We start from the raw sequence: 22,367 nt of genomic DNA, 5'->3' as shown, positions 1-22,367 counted from the left end.
CCTCTCAGAGTTGGCCCTTGCCTCTCAGAGTTGGCCATTATCTCTCAGCCTTGCCATTGTCTCTCAGCCTTAGCTCTCTTTCTCTCCTGTGCCCTGCCTACCTGCTTGTCTTTTCAACAGCAAGGGGTGTGGGTGGGAATTAAAAATGCCCCTACACTCTTTAAGTCCCTAATTTGCAGAGAGTATCTCTTCAGTCCATAAACAAGTGACTTTGACACGGAGGTTGGAAATCTTTGCAAAGGAATGAACGCTCTTCCTCCTTTCTCTTCACATTTGCCAGCAAGAGTTGTTGTTCATGGCATCTTGGGGTAGAAGGAAGTTCACACCCATGAAAAAGAACATCGTCATTTCTGGGGAATGCTTGACACACCGTCTGCATTGAACAGGTGACTTCAGGTCGAGGGCCAGCGTGGTGCAAACGGTTAATGTGCTGGCTGCCAACCAAAAGGTTGGTCGTTGGAGTCCACCTGGAGGCTCCTCAGAAGAAAGGCCTGGTAATCTACTTCCAAAAAATCAGCTGTTGAAAACCCTGTAGAGCACAGTTCTACTGTGACACATGTGGCATCCCTGAGTCAGAAATGACTCGACAGCAACTATTTTTTTAAGAAAATACTTTATTGTATTTTTGGTGGAAATATACACAGCAAAACACTTTCCCATTCAACAATTTCTACACATAATGTTTAGTGACACAGATTACATTCTTCACATTGTGTCAGTGTTCTCATTATTTTCATCCTAGTTGTTTTACTCCTGTTTACTTTGTCTCACTGCCCCCTAGATTTCTCATCTATGCTTTAGAGTAACTGTTGTCCATTTGGTCTCATGTAGATAATTGTTTAAAAGAACATGGTGCTCAAGAATAACATTCTTTACTTTTTGAGTTAACCTGCCATTTAGTTAAAAGGCGACTACTGGAGATAGTTTTGCTTCAAGGTTTAAAGAGTGTCTCAGGACAGTAGTCTTGGGGATTCCTCCAGTCTCAATGGGTCCAGTAAGTCTGGATTCTTTGAGAGTTTGAAGTTCTGTTCTATATTTTCTTCCTTTTTTATCAGGATCCATCTATTGTGTCCCTGATCAGAACGTTCAGTAGTGGTAGCCGGGCACCATCTAGTTCTTCTGGTCTCAAGGTAGAGGAGGCAGTGGTTCATGGAGACAGTCAGTCCTGTAGTCTGGTACCTTCTCTGATTCTTGGGTTTCTTTCTTTATCTTTTGTTCCAAATGAATGACAACTGTTTTTTTTTAAAGGATCAGGTAGGAGGAGTCCTTGGGTGGTGCAGACGGTAAGTGCTCAGCTACTTACTGAAAGATCAGTGGTTTGAAACCACCCAGAGGCACCTCGGAAGAAAGGCCTGGTGATCTACTTCTGAAAGGTCACAGCCATTGAAAACCTTCTGTGTAGTTCCACTCTGAAACACATGTGGTCACCATGAGTCAGATTCAACTCAACACCAACTGGTTTGGTTTTTTTGGTTTAAAATGAACATGGTATGACAGGCATTTCTGAGCTTTATGGGGTGGTGGCATGAGGAGCGGGCTTACAATTTCAGGTTTTAAATGGATAAAAAGTTGGAACATACCGTCTCCTGAGTCTCTTCCATAACCTGAACCAGAGCCAGGAATGGATGTCGCCAAAACCTGAGGCCACCTTCTGCAGAGTCATGATACCAACAGCACCGTAAACTTGTATCAGAGAGCAAAAATGAACCTGTCTTGAGGTTCGCAGACTGTGGCTTTTTTTCTTTCCGATTTTATCATGTTCATTTTTGCACGCCTCCACACTTCCCTTTTCAAGTTGTTTCTCTTCCACCCACATCTTGACTTGATCTCCTGCCGAGACACCCCAGGATGTCCCACTGAGAAACACCACTCCCCTCCAGGAATCCTGAAGGAAACAAAGGATTCCAGACCCAATTAAGTGATTTCCAATCCTGGAGCATATTTGGCGACGCTTTGACGTTTGAACTGTAAATCCTCGTGTTACCTTGAGCTGAACTGCAATACCATCTGTATTGTGGCTCATCATTACATAAACATTTTCTGTTTAAAAACTTTGTTTTCTCAGATTTTAAAACCAAAAACCAGCTCCTGCCAAGTCGACCCTCACTCATGGTGACCCCATGTGTGTCGGAGTGGAACTGTGCTCCATAGGGTTTTTAATGGCTGCTTTTTCAGAAGTAGATCTCCAGGCCTTTCTTCTGAGGCGCCTCTGGGCGGACTCAGACCTCCAACCTTTCAGCTAGCGGTTGAGCGTGTTAACAGTTTGCACCGCCCAGGGACTCCTAGTCTAAGACTAGAGGCAAACTTGAGGCTCAGATTCAAGCCCTTAGCTTGTGATAGGGATACCAGAGAGGATTTCAGCAATGTCTCGGAGGCTGAATTATCAGTGATGAAGCTGGTAAGTCGACCACCTCTAGGCTTCCAAGAAGTCAGACTCTTTCCTTTGAATTTAGCATTGGAGGCAGAACACTTTAAATCATGCATGTTAGTTTGACTCCGCAAACATGGAATGAACATCTGCTGTTCAGGTAGAATTTTAGGAGCAAATCTGTTGCAAAAGCGAGGTGCCCCATGGAACTTATTTCCGCATTGCAAGCTTTCAGGATCATTTTCTCAGCATCAGTTCTGGGTGCTCTGATGTTACCCAGTGATTGGCAGCCCCTGCATCCTGCTAACCTTGTGGCTTCTCTCCAGCATTTCAAGGGTTTGTTTATTAAAAAGCTGAGACCAAGTTGCTCTTTTCAGTTGGCTAGGGGCTCTGAGGGCTTTGCCTTTGCCTTTTCCCCCTAGCCGGGTGTTGGGGCAGGCGGCTGAGGTATTCCCGCATCACCCTGAGTTGCTTTTAAAATGCAGTGTAGGACATGCTGCATCTCAGAAGTATTCTGTTGAGCCCCATGGTTTTTTTCCTCCACCTTCATTGTTCATCTCCCTAAAATAAGAAGGAGTTTTATGAATAAATACCCTTGGTGATCAATAAGATCCTGACCTCTGTTTACCAGAGAGAAGCAGGTTGTTTTGAATTGCGAAGTGCTCGGGGACAAAATCCACTGGAATCCATAGTTGGCAGGTATTATTTCCTCTTTTCTTGGTATGTGTGAATGTCTGCAGTGAATGTGTCTTCACACATGTAAAGGAGGCACAGAGAAGTGATGACCTCAAGGGTTCAGATGTGTTGCTTCCGCTGAGAATTTATTTTCCTTTCGTGTTTTGGGGGCAAGGTGTGCAAAATGATGCTGCTGGTTGTGTCTGAGTTTCCCAGCCTGGCCGCAGTTTCCACTGAAAAGGCCTGGTCAGCCTTCCTGTCTGGCGAATTCAGATATGGTGCATATTGGTGTTACAACAGGATCAGGCCATTGTGGTCCATAAGGTTTTCAATGGCTGGTTTTCAGGAGTAGAATGCCAGGCCTTTCCTCCTAGTCTGTCTTCATCTGGAAACTCCGCTGAAACCTGTTCAGCATCATAGCAACACTCAAACCTCCACTGACAGATAGGTGGTGGCCGTGCATAAGGTGCACTGGCTGGGAATTGAACCTGGGTCCCCCGCGTGGGAGGGGAGGATTCTACCACCGAACCACCACTGCCCCTGCTGGCAGGTGTTTTGGTGAAGCCTAAAGAGCTCCAGAAGGAGCCCTGGTGGTGCAAATGGTTAAGCATTCAGCTACTAACCTAGAGGGTGGCGATTTGAACCTACCCAGCAGCTCCATGGGAGAAAGACCTGGCAATCTGCCTCTGTAAAGATTTTTTAAAACGACAAAACCAGACCTCTCGCTATCTAGCGGATTCCGACCCAGAGCAACCTTATAGGACAGAGTAGAACTGTCCCACAGGGTTTCCAAGGAGCGGCTTGTGGATTCGAACTGCTGACCTGTTGGTTAGCAGCTGAATGCTTAACCACTGGGTCACCAGGACTCCTCCATAAAGATTACAGCCTAGAAAACCCTATGAGGAAGTTCTGCTCTGTGACTTGGGGCTGCTATGAGTCGAAACCGACTCGTTATGAGTCAGAATTGACCGGAAGGCACACAGCAACAAATTGGTTTTTGGGGAGAGGTTGAAGTCGTTAGATATTTACAATGGCAAGTGGCCTTCCAGGAGTGCCTGGGTGGTGCAGAAGGTTAATGTGCTCCACTGCCAACCAAAAGATTGGAGGTTCGAGTCCACCCAGAGGCTTCTCAGAATAAAATCCTGGTGATCTACTTCTGAAAAATCAGCTGTTGAAACCCGTATGGAGCACAGTTCTACTCTGACACACGCTGAGTCACTGTGAGTCGGAATTGACTCGACAGCACCGGGCTCTGCTTCTGGGTTCTGTGGCTCTTTAAAACTCAACCCAAGAAAATCTTATTTCTTAGTATTTAATTTCTCTTGTTAGGGAGAAATTAAATTATATTTTAATTAATTAATTAAATTTAAATATAATTTAATTTTTCTCCTTGGAGGGGGCTGGTAATGAGAAAAAGACTGAGATGCTGTTCTACACCAGGGTTCAATGACATAGCCCTGTGGGGCCTGAGATAAATACTGATGTACCCCTCGCTGCCCAATTAAGACAGTCTTGTTCACTGAGCAAACTGCTGAGACTTGGGATGAGGGAAATTTTTAGCTAAACGATACCCCAGAATTCCAAATGATGTGTTTATAGAGAGGGAAAGTGGGGGCCTGCAGAGTTGAGGCTGTCTGTTGAGGATCACGCAGCTGTTCATGGGTTGATTTCTAAATTGAAGCCCAATTCTCCTTGCGTCAGAAATGCGTCTTCATGATTCAGAAGTATCTCTTCTTCTTTTTCTGTAACCAGCAATCCCACCACCCATCTGTCAGTTTGCCGTACTGCCATGACTTTTGTGTTGCTATAATGCTGGAAGCTATGCCACGGGTAGTTCAAATATCAGCAGAGTCACTCATGGTGGACAGGTTTCAGCAGAGCTTCCAGACTGAGACAGACTAGGAAGAAAGGCCTGGAGATCTACTTAAATTAGCCATTGAAAACCTTGTGAATCACAACAGAATATTGCCCAGCGTAGTGTTGGAAGATGAGTCGCCTAGGTTGGAAGGCACTCAGAATACACAGTGGCTGCAGCAGTGGATTTGAGCATGCCAAAGATCACGAAGGTGGTGCAGGACTAGGCAATGTTTTGTTCTGTTGTACATGGGGTCACTATGAATTGGAACTGACTTGATGGGAGCCCTGGTGGCACAGTGGTTCAGCGTTTGGCTGCTAACCGAAAGGTTGGCAGTTCAAATCCACCAGCCGCTCATTGGAAACCTTATAGGGGCAGTTCTACTGTGTCCTGTAGGGCCGCTATGAGTTGGAATCAACTCGATGACAGTGGGTTTGGTTTTGGTTATCAACAATCAGCCATTACATTTGACTATATCACTTTCGAGGCCCAGTGTAACAAGAAAATACAGGTCCTTTGTTAAAAGAAGTAATAAGAATTCAAGATGGCGAGAGCAGAGCCTTCAGCCCAGCGTGAGGCCCTCTTTGACTGCAGGGGCTGCCCACCCATGCAGCCGGCCCTGGGCACAGTTTCCATATTTAAAAAATAGATTTGGAATTTCTCTCTGGGTCTGGAAATAGCTGATAAAAGAATCATCCTGAGATGGTGAAAGCAGAGACCTCCAACTCTTACATTTTCTTTATGGACTTGGGGGGTGGTGGAAAGCGCCTCCTTTTAAATGGACTTTGGAATGCCACTCCCGGGGGTCTAATGGCAAAGTCAAACAACTGGGGAGGGAGTGGGGAGGGCAATCCCTTATCGATTCCTTTATTTCCCCCCGCAAAGCCCCTTGTCACTATGGTGACCCAGACTCTGAAGAGACCTGCTAACTTGGCTGCTGTGATGATAGCCCCAACTGCCCAGCCACCAAAGGGTTCTCTCAGGCCACGCTTGTACGAGCCAGAACTGTAGCCTTGCTGTTTTGTTAAATCAGAAATGCCTTCCTACAGTGTCCGTTTTTTTCTGGCAAAAAGACAAGTATTTATTAGATGTAATTGTGTGAGCGCCCCAGCACACAGGTGTCTTGATCTTAGGTGATTTGGGATGATCTTGAGTGCTCCTGGGTGATCTTGGGTGCTCTCTCTATAGCCAGCGGTGTGATATGGGTGCGTGTCTGTGTGTAAACCACCACCAGCAGTTGCCCTCGAATAGATAGTGACTCTTGGTGACCCCATGTGTGTCAGAGTAGAACTGTGCTGCATGGGGTTTTCAGTGGCTGAGTTTTCAGAAGTAGATCGCCGGCCTTTCTTCTGAGGTGCCTTTGGGTGGACTTGAACCTCCAGCCTTTGGGTCTGTTTGCACCACCCAGGGACTCCATATGGGAGGGGGGTACTAATGGCTGTTCTTAAAGAGTCTCATGTGGGAGGAGGGGTGAGGGTGGGAGAATGGAGGAGGGTGGGTAGGTGGGTGGGCAGGTGGGCCTCCTGCCCCTAGGAGAAGCTAACAAATTAAAAAGAAATGGGGCTGATTGAAGTGGCATTTCCTGGCTTGAGGCCTCAGGGAAGGAAAGCTGTGGAATTTATTTAAACAACTGTCAAACCAGCTGGTTATGGGGTTTTTACTATTCTGGCCTGTTGCTCTTGTTCTTTTCAGAATTTTAAGTAGGTTTAGGTGGCTGTTTGATCCGAAAGCAATGCTCGAAAGGGGATGTGACTACATGAAAATTGATACCTGATCAATAACCAGGGGGGCCTCTTGCCTTAATTCTTAAAACAAGAAGGCCCTTCCCCATTGGAAGATCATGGGAAGAAGTGGCTCCCCTCCTCTTGACGCCTGCACATTTATGCTTTAAAACGCGTGTCCGGCACATTCTGGCTGCACGTCCGCACTTCTGGAAGAGGGAGGCCGTGGTTTTTGAGGAATGGAAATTCCACTGCTGTGTGGACTCATTGCTTTTCAGCAGTTTGGTCCAAACTGCACAACTCTGTGCGCCCCGAGACCTTCTCCCCCGACAAAGCACTCTGCCTTGAACCACAGCAGACAGTACTATTCTGGGGTTTCCAGAACGTGTCGGTGGGTTCTGGTCTTGTAATTTTTTATATGATGCAGTTTTCAAAATAAATCTTGTAGGCAGCTCCGAGCCTGCCTTTGCGTTCCCTTCCTGAAACAGGAAGGGACAGCAAGTTCTTGATGTTCGGCACGGCTGTAAATAACTCCAGACTAGCAAAGTGCCTGCGCGGTTCAGGCTATTCCCTTTGCGCAGCATGCCTACAAGCCCGCCCAGTTGAGGTGAGAAGCAGATGTGTGGGGGTGACTGGGGGCCACTGGGGAAGAAACGTCAGCTGAGGTATGTGGTGAGGTTTACCCTGGAACTGATGTTGGTGGTTTTCTTCCGTCCTTCATCTGCGTTTCTCTTCCTGAATGTCAGCGGAAACCAGCAACGGGCCTTAAAGAAACCACTTTTCACAGTGGGTCTCATTATTAAACCCTGAACCTGTTTTTACAAATATCTTCTGTGATCTTGTTAAAGTCTCTTCCTGCCCTTCTGCTTAACCCTCCCCTGTAGCCTTGATTCCCCCCTTCCCGCCTCCACTTTCATGCAGGGACCCTGCATGGTCCTTCTCTTACAGACCGCCTCTTTTATCCACCCTTCCTCTATAACCTTCAATGGCTCCCCATTGCTCATAGCAGCGTCGACCAATGGAAACATAAAGCAGATCACATATGTGGTTTAAAATTTTTTAGTAGCCATGTTAAAAAAAAAAAGAAACAGGTGAAATAATTTTAATGGCATTTTTTTTTTACTTATTATATCTAAAATATTTCAACATATAATCAATATAAAAATTATTAACGAGATATTATACACGAATTTTTTTCCTACGAAGTCTTTTGAATCCAGTGTGTATGTTACATTGACCTCAGACCCCAAATTGGATGCTAAATTTTTACCAGAAATATTTTATCTGTATTTAGATGTCATTAAATTTACTGTTGCAAAAATAGATTCACGTACCCAAGTTGTCCCAGACTTACATGAAAGTTTTCTAATAATTGAGTCGAGTTACCAGTTTTTAAACTTACTTATTTATTTTTTTGGTGGCAAATTTGTAGATGACAAAACATTTGCCATTTCAGCAATTTTCACATGTACAATTCAGTGACATTAAGTATGTTTATTAGTGTTGCTCAATCATCACCCTTAACCATTCTCGAATTTTCCAATCATCCTTCACAGCTCAGGGTTCCCTAAGAATTGAGTCTTTCTTTCCCCCTCCCTCCCGCCTGCCATTGGTTACCACTAATAAACTTTGGTCTTGCTATACTTGCCTGTTGTAGATACTTCATATGAGTGGGATCATACAGTGTTTATCCTTCTGTGACTGACTTATTTCACTCAGGATGATGTTTTCAAGGTTTATCCAAATCATAGCGTGTATCAGGACTGTGTTTCTCTTTATGGCTGAGTAATATTCCATTGTATGTATACACTGCATTTTGTTTATCCATTCATCTGTAAATGGACATTTAGGCTGCTTCCACCTTTTGGCTATTGCTTAAACTTACATAAAATTAAAAGTCCACTTCCTCAGTCACAGTAGCCACATGTGGCCAGTGGCTACCACATTGGACATTTCCGTCATCTATAGAACATTTCCATCATCACAGAAAGTTTTACTGGACAGCACAGGCGTACAGAACAAAAGACAGACACCTCAAAAGGGCTTCCGAAGTTTCTAGAACGCGGCCCGGCAATCTGTCTTGCTTTATTTATTGACTTTGTCTCACTTTGTTGTACGAGTTTACTTCCCTATGCCTCTATTTCCACTTTGAAATGCTCTTTCTTATCTTTCCCCAGAGAAATCTCTTCTTCGGGCTTGGTTTAAAGGCAGGAGTCTCCCCTTTGCTGTGCAGCAGAATTAATTGCTGCTTCTGCTTCCCACGGGTTCTGGAAAATGAGACGGGATGTGGGGACAGGGCGGCAGGCCTGTCTGAGCCCCTGGATCCTGGCATGAAGCCCTCACTCTCATTTCCCTATTCTCCCGAGATGGGTTTAAATAGGTTCTCTAATGCAGCTTCGCCCTGGTCAGTTGAGAAAACAGAGCCACACAAAGGGCAGCTTTGTGCGTCCTAGAGCTGCCTCCATGGTGGTGAGCACAGTGCTTCGGACAGGAACACACCCTGGGTACAGGTGGTGTAATTTGAGGCGGGGACCAGCTTTGCCCAGAAAAAAAAAATCCTTTCTTTGCCCTCACAAAGGAAATATGTGCCTGGCTGCTCTTGTACTCATTTTTCAAAAGGGGTACAGCTGTGAGTGAATGTGTGTGTTTACTTTTTAAAAAACGAACATGTGTGTAAAAAAGTACACAAATCTTAATTGTACAACTCAAATTTTTCACGAGATAAGCACACCCCTGTGACCACCCCTAGATGAAGAAACAACATGACCACCCCTTCTGGGGCCCCCCTCCCAGACTTGACTCCCCTTGCAGGATAACTACTTTCATGACTTCTGGCCCCATGGATTCGTTCTGCCAGTATCTGAACTTTATGTAAATGAGACTGTACAGGGTGTTTTTTTTTTTTGTAAATATACATAACAAAACATTTTTCAGTTCATCTATTTTTTATGAGTATAATTTGGTGACATTGATTACTTTCATCATGTTGTGCAACCATCACCACTATCCTTTTCCAGATTTTTCTGTCACCCTGAACAGAAGCTCGGTGCCCCCCAAGCAATGACTCCCCTGTCCCCTCCCTCCCGCCCCTTGGTAACCATTAATCATCTCGAGTGTCTGTATATTTAGTTAGTTCACGTAAGTGGGAGCATATGGTATTTGTCCTTTTGTGACTGACTTATTTCACTCAGCATAACATTTTCTGGGCTTCTCCATGTTGTGGCTTGTATCAGGCCTTTATTGCTGTTTATGGCTGAGTACTATTCCATGGTATGTGTACACCACATTTGGTGTATCCGTTTGTCTGTGGATGGACATTGAGGCTGTTTCCACCTTTTGGCCACTGTGGACAGCGCTGCAGTATACATGAGTGTTCTACCACATGTGTTTTTTGCATCTGGCTTCTTTTGCTCAGCATTCTATTTGTGGTAGTCTGTGGTTTTTCTTTTCCATCACCTGAAACACTGTTAGTAAAAATCGCAGCAGTTGAAAAAGAGAAAAAAACACTAGATTTTCAAGACAAGTCATTGTAGGGTGAAGAAATTTCTCCTCTTAGTTGATGTTTCCTCTTGGGAATTCGTAGATTTTTGATGATTTTCGATTGTAGTTATTTACCTGTTACGTTTACTCAGGGGATCCTTCGTTAAGGTGATAATTTGAAGATCTTGAAGGGGCAATGAAAGGCTCCCTTTCTGGCTTTTGGGCAAAGCTGGGTGTAAGTCATTTCTTCAGATTTTCTGTTTGACAGGGAGAAAACTAAAGATCAGGGGAAAGACAGAGAGAAAGAGATGTCAGTTGAATTTCTGATTCCACTGTCTTCTGTTTTTAGGTGAAAATGTCAGCTCCAGGACCCTATCAGGCAGCCGCTGGGCCTTCCTCGGTGCCAAGTGCACCCCCATCCTATGAAGAGACCATCAACAGTTACTACCCCACGCCACCAGCACCCGCGCCTGGGCCGACCACGGGGCTCGTGTCGGGTCCCGACGGGAAGGGCATGAATCCACCCGCGTACTACACGCAGCCGGTGCCCGTCCCCAACGCCAATGCCAGTAAGTACGGCTGCCCCAGGCCTCCCCAACCGCCCCTCAGCCCTCTGCCCTGGCCTTGGGGACTCCTTGAGTCTCAGGAGAGGGACTGAAGTGACTCTGCCTAAAGAGTCTTAGCTACGTGCCGGCCAGTCCAGCTGCACCCCTTATCCTGAAATCTCATACACAGTCTTTCAGGTTGCACCTCGGTGAGGCTCAGTTGTTCCATAATAAGCTACTGTGTTCACCGTAAGTCAGTAATTTGTCAGCTTATCACAAAGGTATAACCAGCTGTTTATCCCAGAGAAATTTGGGAGTGGGAGTTCATGTTTGAAGGGCCCTGGCCCCTCATGGTGAAGTCTGACGGAGGACTCTTGTCCCTGAACCCCAGGCTGGAGTAGGAGAGGGAGAAGGAGTAGTTGTGAATGAAAAATGGGGTGAAACCTCCCCCAGCTCATCATTAGTGCAGGTTGCTTCTCTGTCCTCGAGCCACTTCTTCATGGTCCCTGCCCTTTGATCCTTCATGCTGCCCAGGTGCGCCCGGGTCCACCCAGGTGTGTAGCTGATTCAGTGTCACAGGCAGTTCAGGAAGTACTGACTTAGAGAATGGACCTGGGAGTCAGACTGTGCCTGGGTTCACTTCACCTCCTGTGCCTCGGTTTCCTCATCTGTAAAATACCCCATTACCTGTTGCTGTTGAGTTGATTCTGACTCATAGTGTGACCCCATGTGACAGAGTAGAACTGCTCCACGGGGTTCCTAGGCTGTAGTCTTTATGGAAGCAGATCGCCAGGCCTTTGTCCCGTGGAGCCACTGGTAGGTTCGAACTGCCGCCCTTTCGGTTAGCAGCCCAACACTTAACTGTTGCGCCACCAGGAACCCTTATATCCTGGATGTTGTTGTTGTTGTATGCCATCGAGTCGACTCTGACCACAGCGACCGTATGTGACAGAGTAGAACTGCCCTGTGGGGTTTCCTAGGCTGTAATCTTTATGGGAGCGGATCTCTAAATCTTTCTCCCATGGAGCTGCTGGGTGGGTTCAAACAGCAGAGCTTTCGGTTAGCAGCCGAGCACTTTAACCATTGTTACACGAAGGCTCCTTTCATCTGTAAAATAGGCCTCACTAGGTATCTACGTCAGTGAGTTGTTAAGATTAAATAACATTCTCTATGCCAGGCACAGAGTAATCATTTGATAATCAAGAACTATTATTATTATTGGAGTCCCTGGGTGGTACAAATGGTTAACGTGCTCAGCCGCGATCTGAAAGGTTGGAGGTTCGCATCCATCCAGAGGTGCCTCAGAAGAAAGGCCTGGCGATCTCCTTCCAAAAAAAGCCATTGAAAATCCTCTTGAGCACAGTTCTACTCTGACACGCATGGGGTCGCCATGAGTCGGAGTCAACCTGAAGGCAACTGGTGGTAGTGGAATTATTGTTACTGCCTTCTAATTATTTTGACTTCTCAAGACGTAAGTGGATGAGATAATGACTTTAGAGTTTTGGATCACATCGTGATCGATAAATAACTTATTGTTGAACCCCACCCCCCACCCCCCACCCCAATACTCAATACAGTTTACATGCAGCTGCTAAAGTAGCTTTCAATGCTGTTGCTTTTTTGGAAGGAGGTTCTTTCTATGAGTGTTAGGTTCAGTTAACTCTGAGCGCTAGTTCTTTCCCCCCTAACATAAAGATTATAGGAAAGGCATTCTAACGACGTAAAAAGAAACAGAAGGAAGTCGCTCTGCCAGAAATATGAGCTTAAACAACTTTGCCAAAAAACAAAGAACCCACTGAACTCGAAGTGCTTAACTATTTCCATCAGTCCAGATTCCCTTCTGATTGTTGTGAATGCCCTTACATGTGCTCACATAGTTTTCTCTTCTTAGCATTATTTCATACACTGATTTCATGTATCAACACGGTTCGCCAGCTTGGCGTCTCAAAGAGCTGGGTCAGTGTTCCCTGGCTTGGTAAACACTGCCCTTATCATTGGGCATTGGCATTCTTCAAGGAGCCGTGTGCAAAGAGTGGGTCATTTAATCAAGGATTAACCCTGCACCAGGCACAGTGCAAGCTCTTTACAGTCTTAATCATATCCAGCTCTTGCAGCAGCTAGGAGGGAGGCACTATTCCATTTTCTGAATAGCAGCTTTATTGAGATGTAGTTCACTTACCATCAAGTTTACCCTTTTAAAGTATACAGTTCAGTGGGTTCTCGTATAGTCACAAAGGTGTGCAACCATCGCACTAATTCCAGAATATTTCCATTGCCCCCTCTCTCCCCCCGAAAAAAAAAAAACCTTGAACCCATTAGCAGTCACTTCCCAGGCACCTAGCAACCACTAATCAACCACTAATCTCTGGGTGAAAAAACCACCTTGGGAGAATCACTTGGGAGGCATGAAAGGCAGCTTGGGGACCCTGCCCTAGACCTACTCAGTCACACCTTCTGGGGAGTAGGGCTCAAGAATCTGCATTCTCGGCACCAAAAAACCAAACCCGTTGCCATCAAGTCGATTTCTACTCATAGCGACCCTATAGGACAGGGTAGAACTGCCCCATAGAGTTTCCAAGGAGCAGCTGGTGGATTCGAACTAGCAGCCATAGCTTGCTGTACGTCTTAGCCACTGCACCACCAGGGCTCCGCATTTTCAGTAAGTCCCCTGAACAATTCTATGGACAGTCGAGTTCAGACGCCTGGTCCACCTGAGCCAAATCCCTCCTCCAGCAGTGCGCAGTCCCGTTTTCCCTATCTTGTGTGCAGAGGTTTTGAGAGCCCCTCAGAGTATGACTGAGGAGGTGTGCCCCAGCTTCCTCTCCTCCTCTGGTTGTCTTTTGCTGGATGTTGCTTCCCTTGTTTGCTGAGCGGCCGTGTCTGTCCTGCCCCCTCCCACCAGTTGCCGTGCAGACCGTGTATGTGCAGCAGCCCGTCTCGTTTTTCGACCGCCCGATCCAGATGTGCTGTCCCTCCTGCAACAAGATGATCGTGACGAGGCTCACCTACAATGCTGGTGCCCTCACCTGGCTCTCCTGCGGAAGCCTGTGCCTGCTGGGGTGAGTCTTCGGCCCACACCGGCTCCCTGGGTGCCCCTGTCCTCTCCCCTGGCAAGAAACAAACAAACAAAAAACCCATTGCTGTCGAGTGGATTCCGACTCCTGGTGACCCACTAGGATGGAGTAGAACTGCCCCATAGGGTTTCCAAGGCTGTCATCTTTACGGAAGCAGACTGCCACATCTTTCTCCCATGGAGCCTCTGGTGGGTTCGAACCACTGACCTTTCAGTTAGCAGCTGAACATTTTAACCACTGCGCCACCAGGGCTACTTTCTTGCAGGAAAGGCTCCAGATAATTCTGTGTCATGGGGGCTGCCCTGTGCATTGTAGGATATTGAGGATCATCCCAGGCCTCTTCCCACCAGATGCCAGTAGTATCCCCCTCCTCCCAACTGTGACAACCAAAAACGTCTCCAGACATTGCCAGCTACCCCCTGAGGGGCACACTTGTCCCCAGTTGAGAATCACTGCTCTTGAATATATCAGCACCTGGAAGTTGCTGTTCTGGCATTTCTGCTAAATTAACACTCACTGCTTGTAGGGACAAGCCTCCTAGCCGCCCATGTCTGTGTAGGGCGATACCCTTAGGGATTTCTTTTTCTTCTAGATTTTCATGACCGAAATAACAATGTTTGCTTGGCTCTGAGAGAAGCTTTAAACAATCTGTACGTTAAAATACTTTATAGTAATCTCTTCAAAACCTCTTATCCTTTTATGACCTCAAGTATTTTTCCTGTTGCCTCTCACTGGGGTATTGTGTAAATATTTATGTCTGCACCAAGGGTATTATATTTAAAGAGATAGTAGTTTCTGTTCTAGGAGAGAAATTTGAGGAAAGACAATAGAATTTGTTTTCCCCCAAGCCGGTAAAAGTAGCCTGTTTCTATTCCCGGCCATGTGAGCCACTCGGGGGACCATCAGTGTGTGTAAGAGGGTGTACCACACTACCAAAGCTCTTGCCATCGAGTCGATTCCAACTCACAGTGACCCTGTAGGACAGAGTAGAACTGCCCCATAGGGTTTCCAAGGCTGTAATCTTTACAGAAGCACACTGCTGTATCTTTCTCCTGCAGAGTGGCTGGTGGGCTCAAACCGCTGACCTTTCGGTTAGCAACCGAGCGCTTAACCACTGTGCCACCAGGGCTCCTTGTAGTAGGGGAAGGGGGCTCCCTTTTCTTCCTTGAAAGAAACAGTGTTGGTGCATTTACTTCCAGAAGTGCTTGTACAACTGGCCCGTTTCTCGCCGGTCGTCTGCTTGTGACTTAGGTCAAGAAGGAATAATATTTCTCTTCCTAATTTCAAAGAGAAACTGAAAGCCCCAGAGAGTTTCATTAACGGCCTTAAAGTCACGCTTTAAGTGGGGAAGAAAAGAGACTAAACACAGGTTTCTTGGCACCAAAGTCCCTGTCCCACCCACAGAACTCCAGTTCTCCTTGTTGTTTTCATTCCTTGGGCAGAAAATGCTGAATGAAAGTTCATTGACTTTGGTATTAAAACTAATTGTTATCTCAGAAATCAAGGAAAGATCAGAACCTCACTGAGAGAACATTCATGATCTAGTAAATACAAATGAAAATATCCCACTTGGTCTTGAATGCCACTTTGAATTTTCAAAACTGTTTTATAATATAACAGTATTTTTTTTTTTTACAAATGACTACTTGCTGTCTTGTGACCAATTTCACTTCCTTATTTTTCAGTATAAGAATGTAGAAGGAAATCATATGATTGTACTATCTTTCATGATTGTTTAAAGATTCTCTGAATAAACAATGCATGGGAAAATTTTTTTTTTTTTTTTTTTTAAATCAAGGAAAGGCAGAATGGGAACTATATTGAGTGTTGGCTTCAGCTGATTAGACTTTCGAAATTCTCCTTCCTTCCTTTTTTCCATAAATGTTGTAGAGTAGGTTCAAATCTGCCTCTCATTAGCTGTGTGACCTTGGACGAGTGACTTCACCTCTTTGTGCTTCTGTATCCTCATCTGTAAACTGAGGATAATAAAAACGCCTGGCCCAGGGGTTGTTGAAGATAAAATGAGTCAATGTGTGTGCGGTGCTGCGTAGAGTTGTGCCCGCACAGGTAAGCTGCACAGGTGAGCTGTAGGGAAGGGTTGTCTCTAAATGGACTGACCGCCTCTTATTTGAGCTTCTGGTAAACTTGAGCAATTGGAGCAGGTTTCTTTCACAAGATACTTCCTCATCAGAATAGTTCCAGATACTGCTTTGTGTGAGTTACTATCTTCCTGTAAAACGTTGGGCGTTTTTTGTTTTTGTTTTTTTAACTACGTCTTTGGCAAACATCGATTGTAAGGCCACTTGAAGGTCCTGCCTGTCTGCGGGTGACTGATTATGTAGGTTAAGAGAGGCATTATCTGGGGAATTTTATTTGGTTGTTGTTGTAAGAAGGAGTCTCTCCATATGAGAAAGAATCTTAAAAAAATTACGGTCTAAGACAGGAGTTAGCAAACTACGACCCCTGGGCCAAAGCTGGCCCACTTCCTGTTTTAAGTTTTATTCCAGCGTCGCCACGCCTGTTTGTTTACGTACTGTCTATGGCCACTTTCAGGCTACAAGGGGCAGAGTTGAGTCGTCCCAGCAGAGACTGCATGGCCCACAAAATCTAAAATATTTACCCTCCAGTCCTTTACAAAAAAGTTTGCTGACGCCTGATCTAAGACTTTGACAGATACCCAGATGACCCAGGGTTTGACAGTACACCTAGGACTTGCCCTCTGTCTGTGGGGGCAACCTTGGCACTGGCTGAGTATTAGTCTCCTGAGGCTGCTGTAACAGATGCCCACAAACTGGGGGGCTTCAAACAACAGAAGCCCAGTAGGGCTGTGCCCCCTCTGAAGGCTTTAGGAGAGGATCCTTCCTTGCCTCTTCCAGCTTCTGGTGGCTGCAGGTGTTTTTCGGCTTGTGGCTGCATCACTTCAGTCTCTGCCTCTATCTTCACGTGGCCCTTCTCCCTCTTCTGTCCCCTTTGTGTGTCTCAAATCTCTCTGTTCTCTTAGAAGGACACCTGTCCATGGATTCAGAAAGGTCCCTGGGTAGCACACATGTTTTGTACTCAACTACTAACCTAAAGATTGGCGGTTCAAACCCATCTAGTGGTGCCACGGAAGAAAGGTCTGGCAGTCTGCTTCTGTAAAGATTACAGCCAAGGAGACCCTATGGACCTCATTTCTACTCTGTCACACATGAGGTCGCCATGAGTCGGAATTGACTCGATAGCAACAGGTTTGGTTTTTGGTTTTGATCACTGGGTTTAAAATCCACCCTAAATCCAAGATGATTTCATCTTGAGATCTTTAACTTAATGACTTCTCCGAAGACCCTTTTTCTAAATAAGATCACATTCCCAGATTCTAGGGTTAGGACATGGACATCTCTTTGGGGGGCCACCACTCACCCCACCGCAGTCACTAACATGGCCCGTGTACGGCTGTTCTGTCCCCCCAGGTGCGTGGCGGGCTGCTGCTTCATCCCCTTCTGCGTGGACGCCCTGCAGGATGTGGACCACTACTGTCCCAACTGCAAAGCTCTCCTGGGCACCTACAAGCGTTTGTAGGACTCGGCCAACGTGGAGGCGGCCGTGAGCTGAAAGAAGTCCTTTCCAGCTCTCACCCAGCCCCACCCTGGTGGAGGTTCTGTTGAGGTGGTCTTCTCTCTCCAGGGGTCCATCATCAAAAGTCACAAACCTCCAAACCCCAGACATCGCTGCTTGGAGATGTGCACAGGATATTCAAAGACATTCACTGCAAGCGTGGATTCAAGGGTCTCCTGCCCACCCGTGACCCCAACTCATCCCATCTAACTGGGGTTGTTGCCCTGTCTGAATATCTTCTGGCAATCTGCCATGGGCTGGCTCCTTTCCCTGCCTCAGTGGGCCCTTCTGGTGGTGGTCTCGAGCTGAGAAGCCACAGGTTGCCTTACTTTTTGAGACTGTGCTGGCCAGAATAGGGTGGAACCAGCCTTGAGCCCTTACCATCCTATCCACCCCACCCCACCCCTGGTGACACAAATCTTGCCTTACAGACTTCAAGGGCTTGTCTCTGATTATATTAATTGCCGACTTTTCATTAGCACACAAATTCACTTTAATTGTTTAATTCTTCTTTTTTATGTACAAGGAGGGGCTGTTAACACCCACCAGACACAAAGCTGTGAGGTTATGAATCTGTGTTTGGAAATCAGGGCTGGATCTTACCACCAGTCTGCCTTTCCTTGGCTGTCTGGACCAGATCCTCGGCACCCCTGTCCATGAAGGGCTTTTGTCTCATGCAGGAATTGTTTGTATCAACAGTTTTTATGACCTCCTTTTGGTCTTAAACACCTCTGAACAGGATTTGAAAAGGAGGGATTTATGGAACCATTTTCTGTAACCATATGGCTGGTATCGTTTTCATGTTTGCCAATGCACTCTCACTTTTATATGCTTTAAAACAGGAAAAGGAGTCATTTCATCCACTGCCTCTAATCGGGATTAGTGCGGTTCTTAAAAACCTCTATAATGAAGTCTCAAAGTGGGGCCCCTGTTGGCTTCCTGGTGGTGTGCTTGGAAAGACAAGGGGAGCACCGTTGAGCTTGGTCCAGACACTGTGGTGCTGAAGGCTTGGAGACCTGGCCTGTTTCTGAGGAATCCAAAGTCTGGTTTTATTTTACAGAAATACAGTTTGTTATATCGCATCAGAAGACATGATTTCTAGGACTCAAGCAGCAAGCCAGGTTCTAGGTGAGCTGCTCTGTCATCTTTGAAATCAAGACAAAGCTGGGCTCGACTTCCAAGAGTCCCCCTTTTGATAGTCAGTTGTCACAGGGAATGCACGTGAATAATGTTAGTAGAAATCATACCTAGGCCTTGAACAAAATCTGTATATTGGTTGAAAAATGTAGCCGTAACCATTAATTCAGCTTATTCCCTTGATGTTCTGGAAATTTCAGCAGTTATTTTTGCAATGACTATGGATACCCACACAGTACTTTGTTTTTTTCTGCTTTTAAAAAATAAAGTCTTTGGTTCACTTGGTGAACTATTTATCAATTCTCATGGTGTGAAGAAGGGTCTCGTGTTGTGTTTCCAGCCGGTGCTACAAAGAACCTTTATTTGCTCCGTAACAGTAGAAAATCCATCGTGATAAAGACTTCAGACTTGCTGAATATCCTGCAATGTCAAGATGACTGATGTTGAGTTGCATGGAGTGCTCCTGAGTCAGATTTGGACGTTGGGTTGTTGGAACCCAATGGATGTCCTCCATGGCAGCAAGCCATAGCTTTCAAGTTCTAATAAATGCGCGGAAGAAAGCCGTTCTCATTCATTCTGCGAACAAAACATGCTTTGTTAATTGATCGGGGTGGTTGTGAGATGCTAGAAGTGGGGCATTGTAACTCGCCAGGAATTTGAATGCCATCTCTCCGTTTCCTACCTGCTGATACAGCTTCATTTAGGGGCGTGCAGGGAAAATAATGTCATTTTGGTGCAGCTTGCGTTGTCATTTCAACCGTAATTTATGGTCTTGAGAAATTGCTGCTTACCCAATCCTGGTTGTGTGCTTTTCTTTCCTTTGACAGACTCCAAGGCCATGCATATTTAGCAGTTGTGCTCAAACGGTGGTATGAAAATCGTCTCAAGCTGCTATTAATTACATATGCAATGCAAAGGCTTCAAAACAAGAGCCCCTTTTCAAGGACTGCAAAGATATATAATATATGGATCTTAGAAAACAGTATCAGATGCCTGAGTACAAAGTATTAGATGGCCATTCCATTTTATTGTTCAAAGTATACTGGCTTCTTCATATCTTTTTACAAATCGAAAAGGCTCTTTTGTTCTGCCGCTGTTTGTTGGGAACTTTGGAATAGTCTGTTGCAAACACTGAATTGCAAAGAAGAATTTTCACCAGTTTCAAACCAAAAGTAGCTGTATATCTTATACTCTGTTGTGGCCACTTAGCTAAGGTGGCCTTATACAGAAGTGTTGGTTTGTGTCTTGCTAACAAAAGGTTTTCTGTGATTACATCTATTTAAACTGCTTTAAAACCACATGACTGATTCCTTGCTGACCACAGCATGGCCCATGAAAATGTTTTCTCTGGGACAACGGTCGTCCCCGTTGCTACTGAGAACACTTCTGTTGGGTACTGAACTATTTATAAATGTTGGTTCACACACTCACACACACAATTTGGCCTCGGTTTTTTTCTCTTCCTTGAGAGCCCCTTGTGTTTGGGATGTTAAAATACTTCTCTGACTCTTTGGGCTCAAGATCTTTGTTAGGAGTAAATCTAGACGTTGGAATTCAACTTCCAAAATTCTGATTTGCATTTTGAATCCTATTAAAGTTATCTGCTGCTTTTATTACTGAACTGTTTACAAAGAGTCGTCTGTTTTTCATCTGAACATGAGTGAATTGAAAGGAGATCCAGCCAGGGTGATGAAAGAGAGAAACCAGATTTTTGTTGTTGTTTTAATCTAAGAATTTTAAAGAAACAAGATTCTGAGGCTCAGGAAGATTAAAAAAATAATGGAACAGTTCAGATACAAGGATACCGTCTCATGCATTTAGCCAACCATCTTATAACTGTTCTCTGCAATATCAGGAAAGTGTTCGTGCATGTAAGTACTCTCAAAGCTTTAAGTTCTGCAGCATCTGTTAAGTGACCTTGTATGTGGTTTTTCAAACCGGGCAAAATCCATTTAGGGGGTTTGTCCTTATCACAGTGAGTCACAGGTAATGTTGTTAGTTCCAGTTCATGGTGACTCCATATGTGCAGAGTAGAACTGCTCCATAGGGTTTTCATGGTTGTGACCTTTTGGAAGCAGATTGCCAAGCCTTTCTTCCAAGGCACCTCTGGATGGGTTCGAACTGCCGACCTTTTGGGGAGTAGTCGAGCACTTAACTGTTTATGCCACCCAGGGACTTCTCACAGGAGATAGAGCTAAGCATTGTTTGTGCAACTTCTCTGTTATATAGTTGTGTGTATGTGTGCCGGTCACAGGGTGGAGTTGAGTGTCCAGGGTAAAATATGGAAGCCTCTGGTCTGGCACATCTGGTTTTCACTGGTTATCATTGATGGGCCCCTGCTGTATGCGAGGCATTGACCAACCGGGGTACAAAACATGATCCTACCTGGGAAGAGTGAGCAGAGACCCGGCATTGCCCTGCTAGCACTTCCGGTGGTTCTTTTCTTTTTAATTGAGGTAAAATTCACATAACATAAAATAAACCATCTTGAAGTGTATGATTCAGTGGCGCTTAGTATATTCACAATGCTGTGCAACCTCCACCTCTGTCTGATTTCAAAACATCTTCATCACCCCAAAGGGAAACCCATACCCATTAGCAGTCACTCCCATTCCGCACTCCCCAGCCCCTGACAAACCATTAATCTACTCTCTCTCCCTACGGATTTGCCTCTTCCAGGCATTTCAAATCAGTGGAATCATACAATATGTGACTTTCTGTGTCTGGCTTCTTTCACTTAGCACGATGTTTTCAAGGTTCATTCATGTTGTGGCATGTACCAGTATTTCATTCCTTTTTCTGGCTGAATAGTGTATGGATGTACCCCAATTTGTTTATCCATTCATCTGTTAATGGACATCTGGGTTGTTTCTGCCTTTTGGCAATTGTGAAGAGTGCTGCTATGAACATTTGTGTACAAGCTTTTGTTGGAGCACCTGTTTTCAATCCTTTTGGGTATATTCCTAGGAGTGGAATTGCTGGGTCATATGCTAATTCTGTGTTTAACTTTGAGGAACTGCCCTGTAGCTTCTCAAAGAGATGTTTCCTCATTGCAAAGCCATGTCTGGCAGGGGCTACCTGTTGGGAGCGGCCCTGGCAAGGACAGCTTTGCTATCTTCCAAAGCGAGAGCCATTTCTGACAGCCTAGTGGCAAAAGAGCTGGACTCAGAGCAAGAAGGCCTGAGCCTCCGACCAGCCTGCTTCACTCTGGTTGGTTTGTACGTGTCTCTCTTGCCCTCCCGTTGTGCCTGACAAATGAGGAGGGGATGCTGTGCCCTCTTGGGTCCCTCTGGGTGGACCCCCGAAAGAAGGCATTGTGAACTGTGGAGTCCTTGGGTGTTCTGCTGCCAGTCGTTTCACCAGATGTTTATTGAGCACCTACTGTATGCCCAGCTTGGGACCCAGCAGTGGAAGAGGCTGACACCGCCCCCTCCCTGGTGGAGTGGACGGGTGGAGGTGGAGCGAGATCTCAGATGAGAAGATCTGGCCTTATAACCTGTGATACAAACCAGGAGGGAAAAGCACAGTGAAACGGAGTGTGTCGCAGTATTTCGTATTTAGATTGTTGTTGTCAGCTGCCATCTAGTTGGCCCCGACTCATGGCAGCCCCGACACAGCAGAAGGAAACGCTGCCCAATCCTACGCCATCCCGAGGATGATTGCGGATCAGACTGTTACGCTCCATAGGGTTTTCTTTGGCTCATTTTCAGAAATAGATTGCCAGGGCTTCTTCCTAGTCCATCTTAGTCTAGAAGCTCTGCTGAAACCTCTTCAGCCTCATAGCAACATGCACGCCTCCACATGCATGAGGTGCGCTGGCCGGGGATCAAACCTAGGTCTCCTGCGTGGAAGGTCAGAATTCTACCACTGAGCACCACTGCCCCCTAATATTTAGACAGTCCTCTAAAATTATGTTAT

General features: G+C 45.7%; 1 protein-coding gene across 4 annotated transcripts in view; it reads left to right on the top strand.

The window, feature by feature from the left end:
• Positions 1–19,009, top strand: part of LITAF (lipopolysaccharide induced TNF factor) — a 50,910-nt gene extending 31,901 nt beyond the window's left edge. For 2 of the 4 annotated variants that reach the window (XM_023728466.1, XM_023728467.1), the window contains exons 2-4: positions 10,449–10,668; positions 13,547–13,703; positions 17,168–19,009. In XM_023728466.1, the coding sequence (XP_023584234.1) occupies positions 10,455–10,668; positions 13,547–13,703; positions 17,168–17,276 (480 nt within the window). In that variant the 5' untranslated portion in view covers positions 10,449–10,454 and the 3' untranslated portion in view covers positions 17,277–19,009. Of the gene's footprint in view, positions 1–4,208; positions 4,264–6,379; positions 7,227–10,448; positions 10,669–13,546; positions 13,704–17,167 lie in introns of those variants that run through there. The other 2 variants (XM_004373255.2, XM_023728465.1) reach the window with 2 other exon arrangements.
• Positions 19,010–22,367: the final 3,358 nt, after the last annotated feature.

The sequence above is a fragment of the Trichechus manatus genome, unplaced genomic scaffold, assembly GCF_000243295.1.
Source record: "Trichechus manatus latirostris isolate Lorelei unplaced genomic scaffold, TriManLat1.0 scaffold00024, whole genome shotgun sequence".
Taxonomy (NCBI): Eukaryota; Metazoa; Chordata; class Mammalia; order Sirenia; family Trichechidae; genus Trichechus; species Trichechus manatus.
The sequence above is the reverse complement of the archived record's forward strand: the minus strand, read 5'-3'. Positions and strand labels throughout refer to the sequence as shown.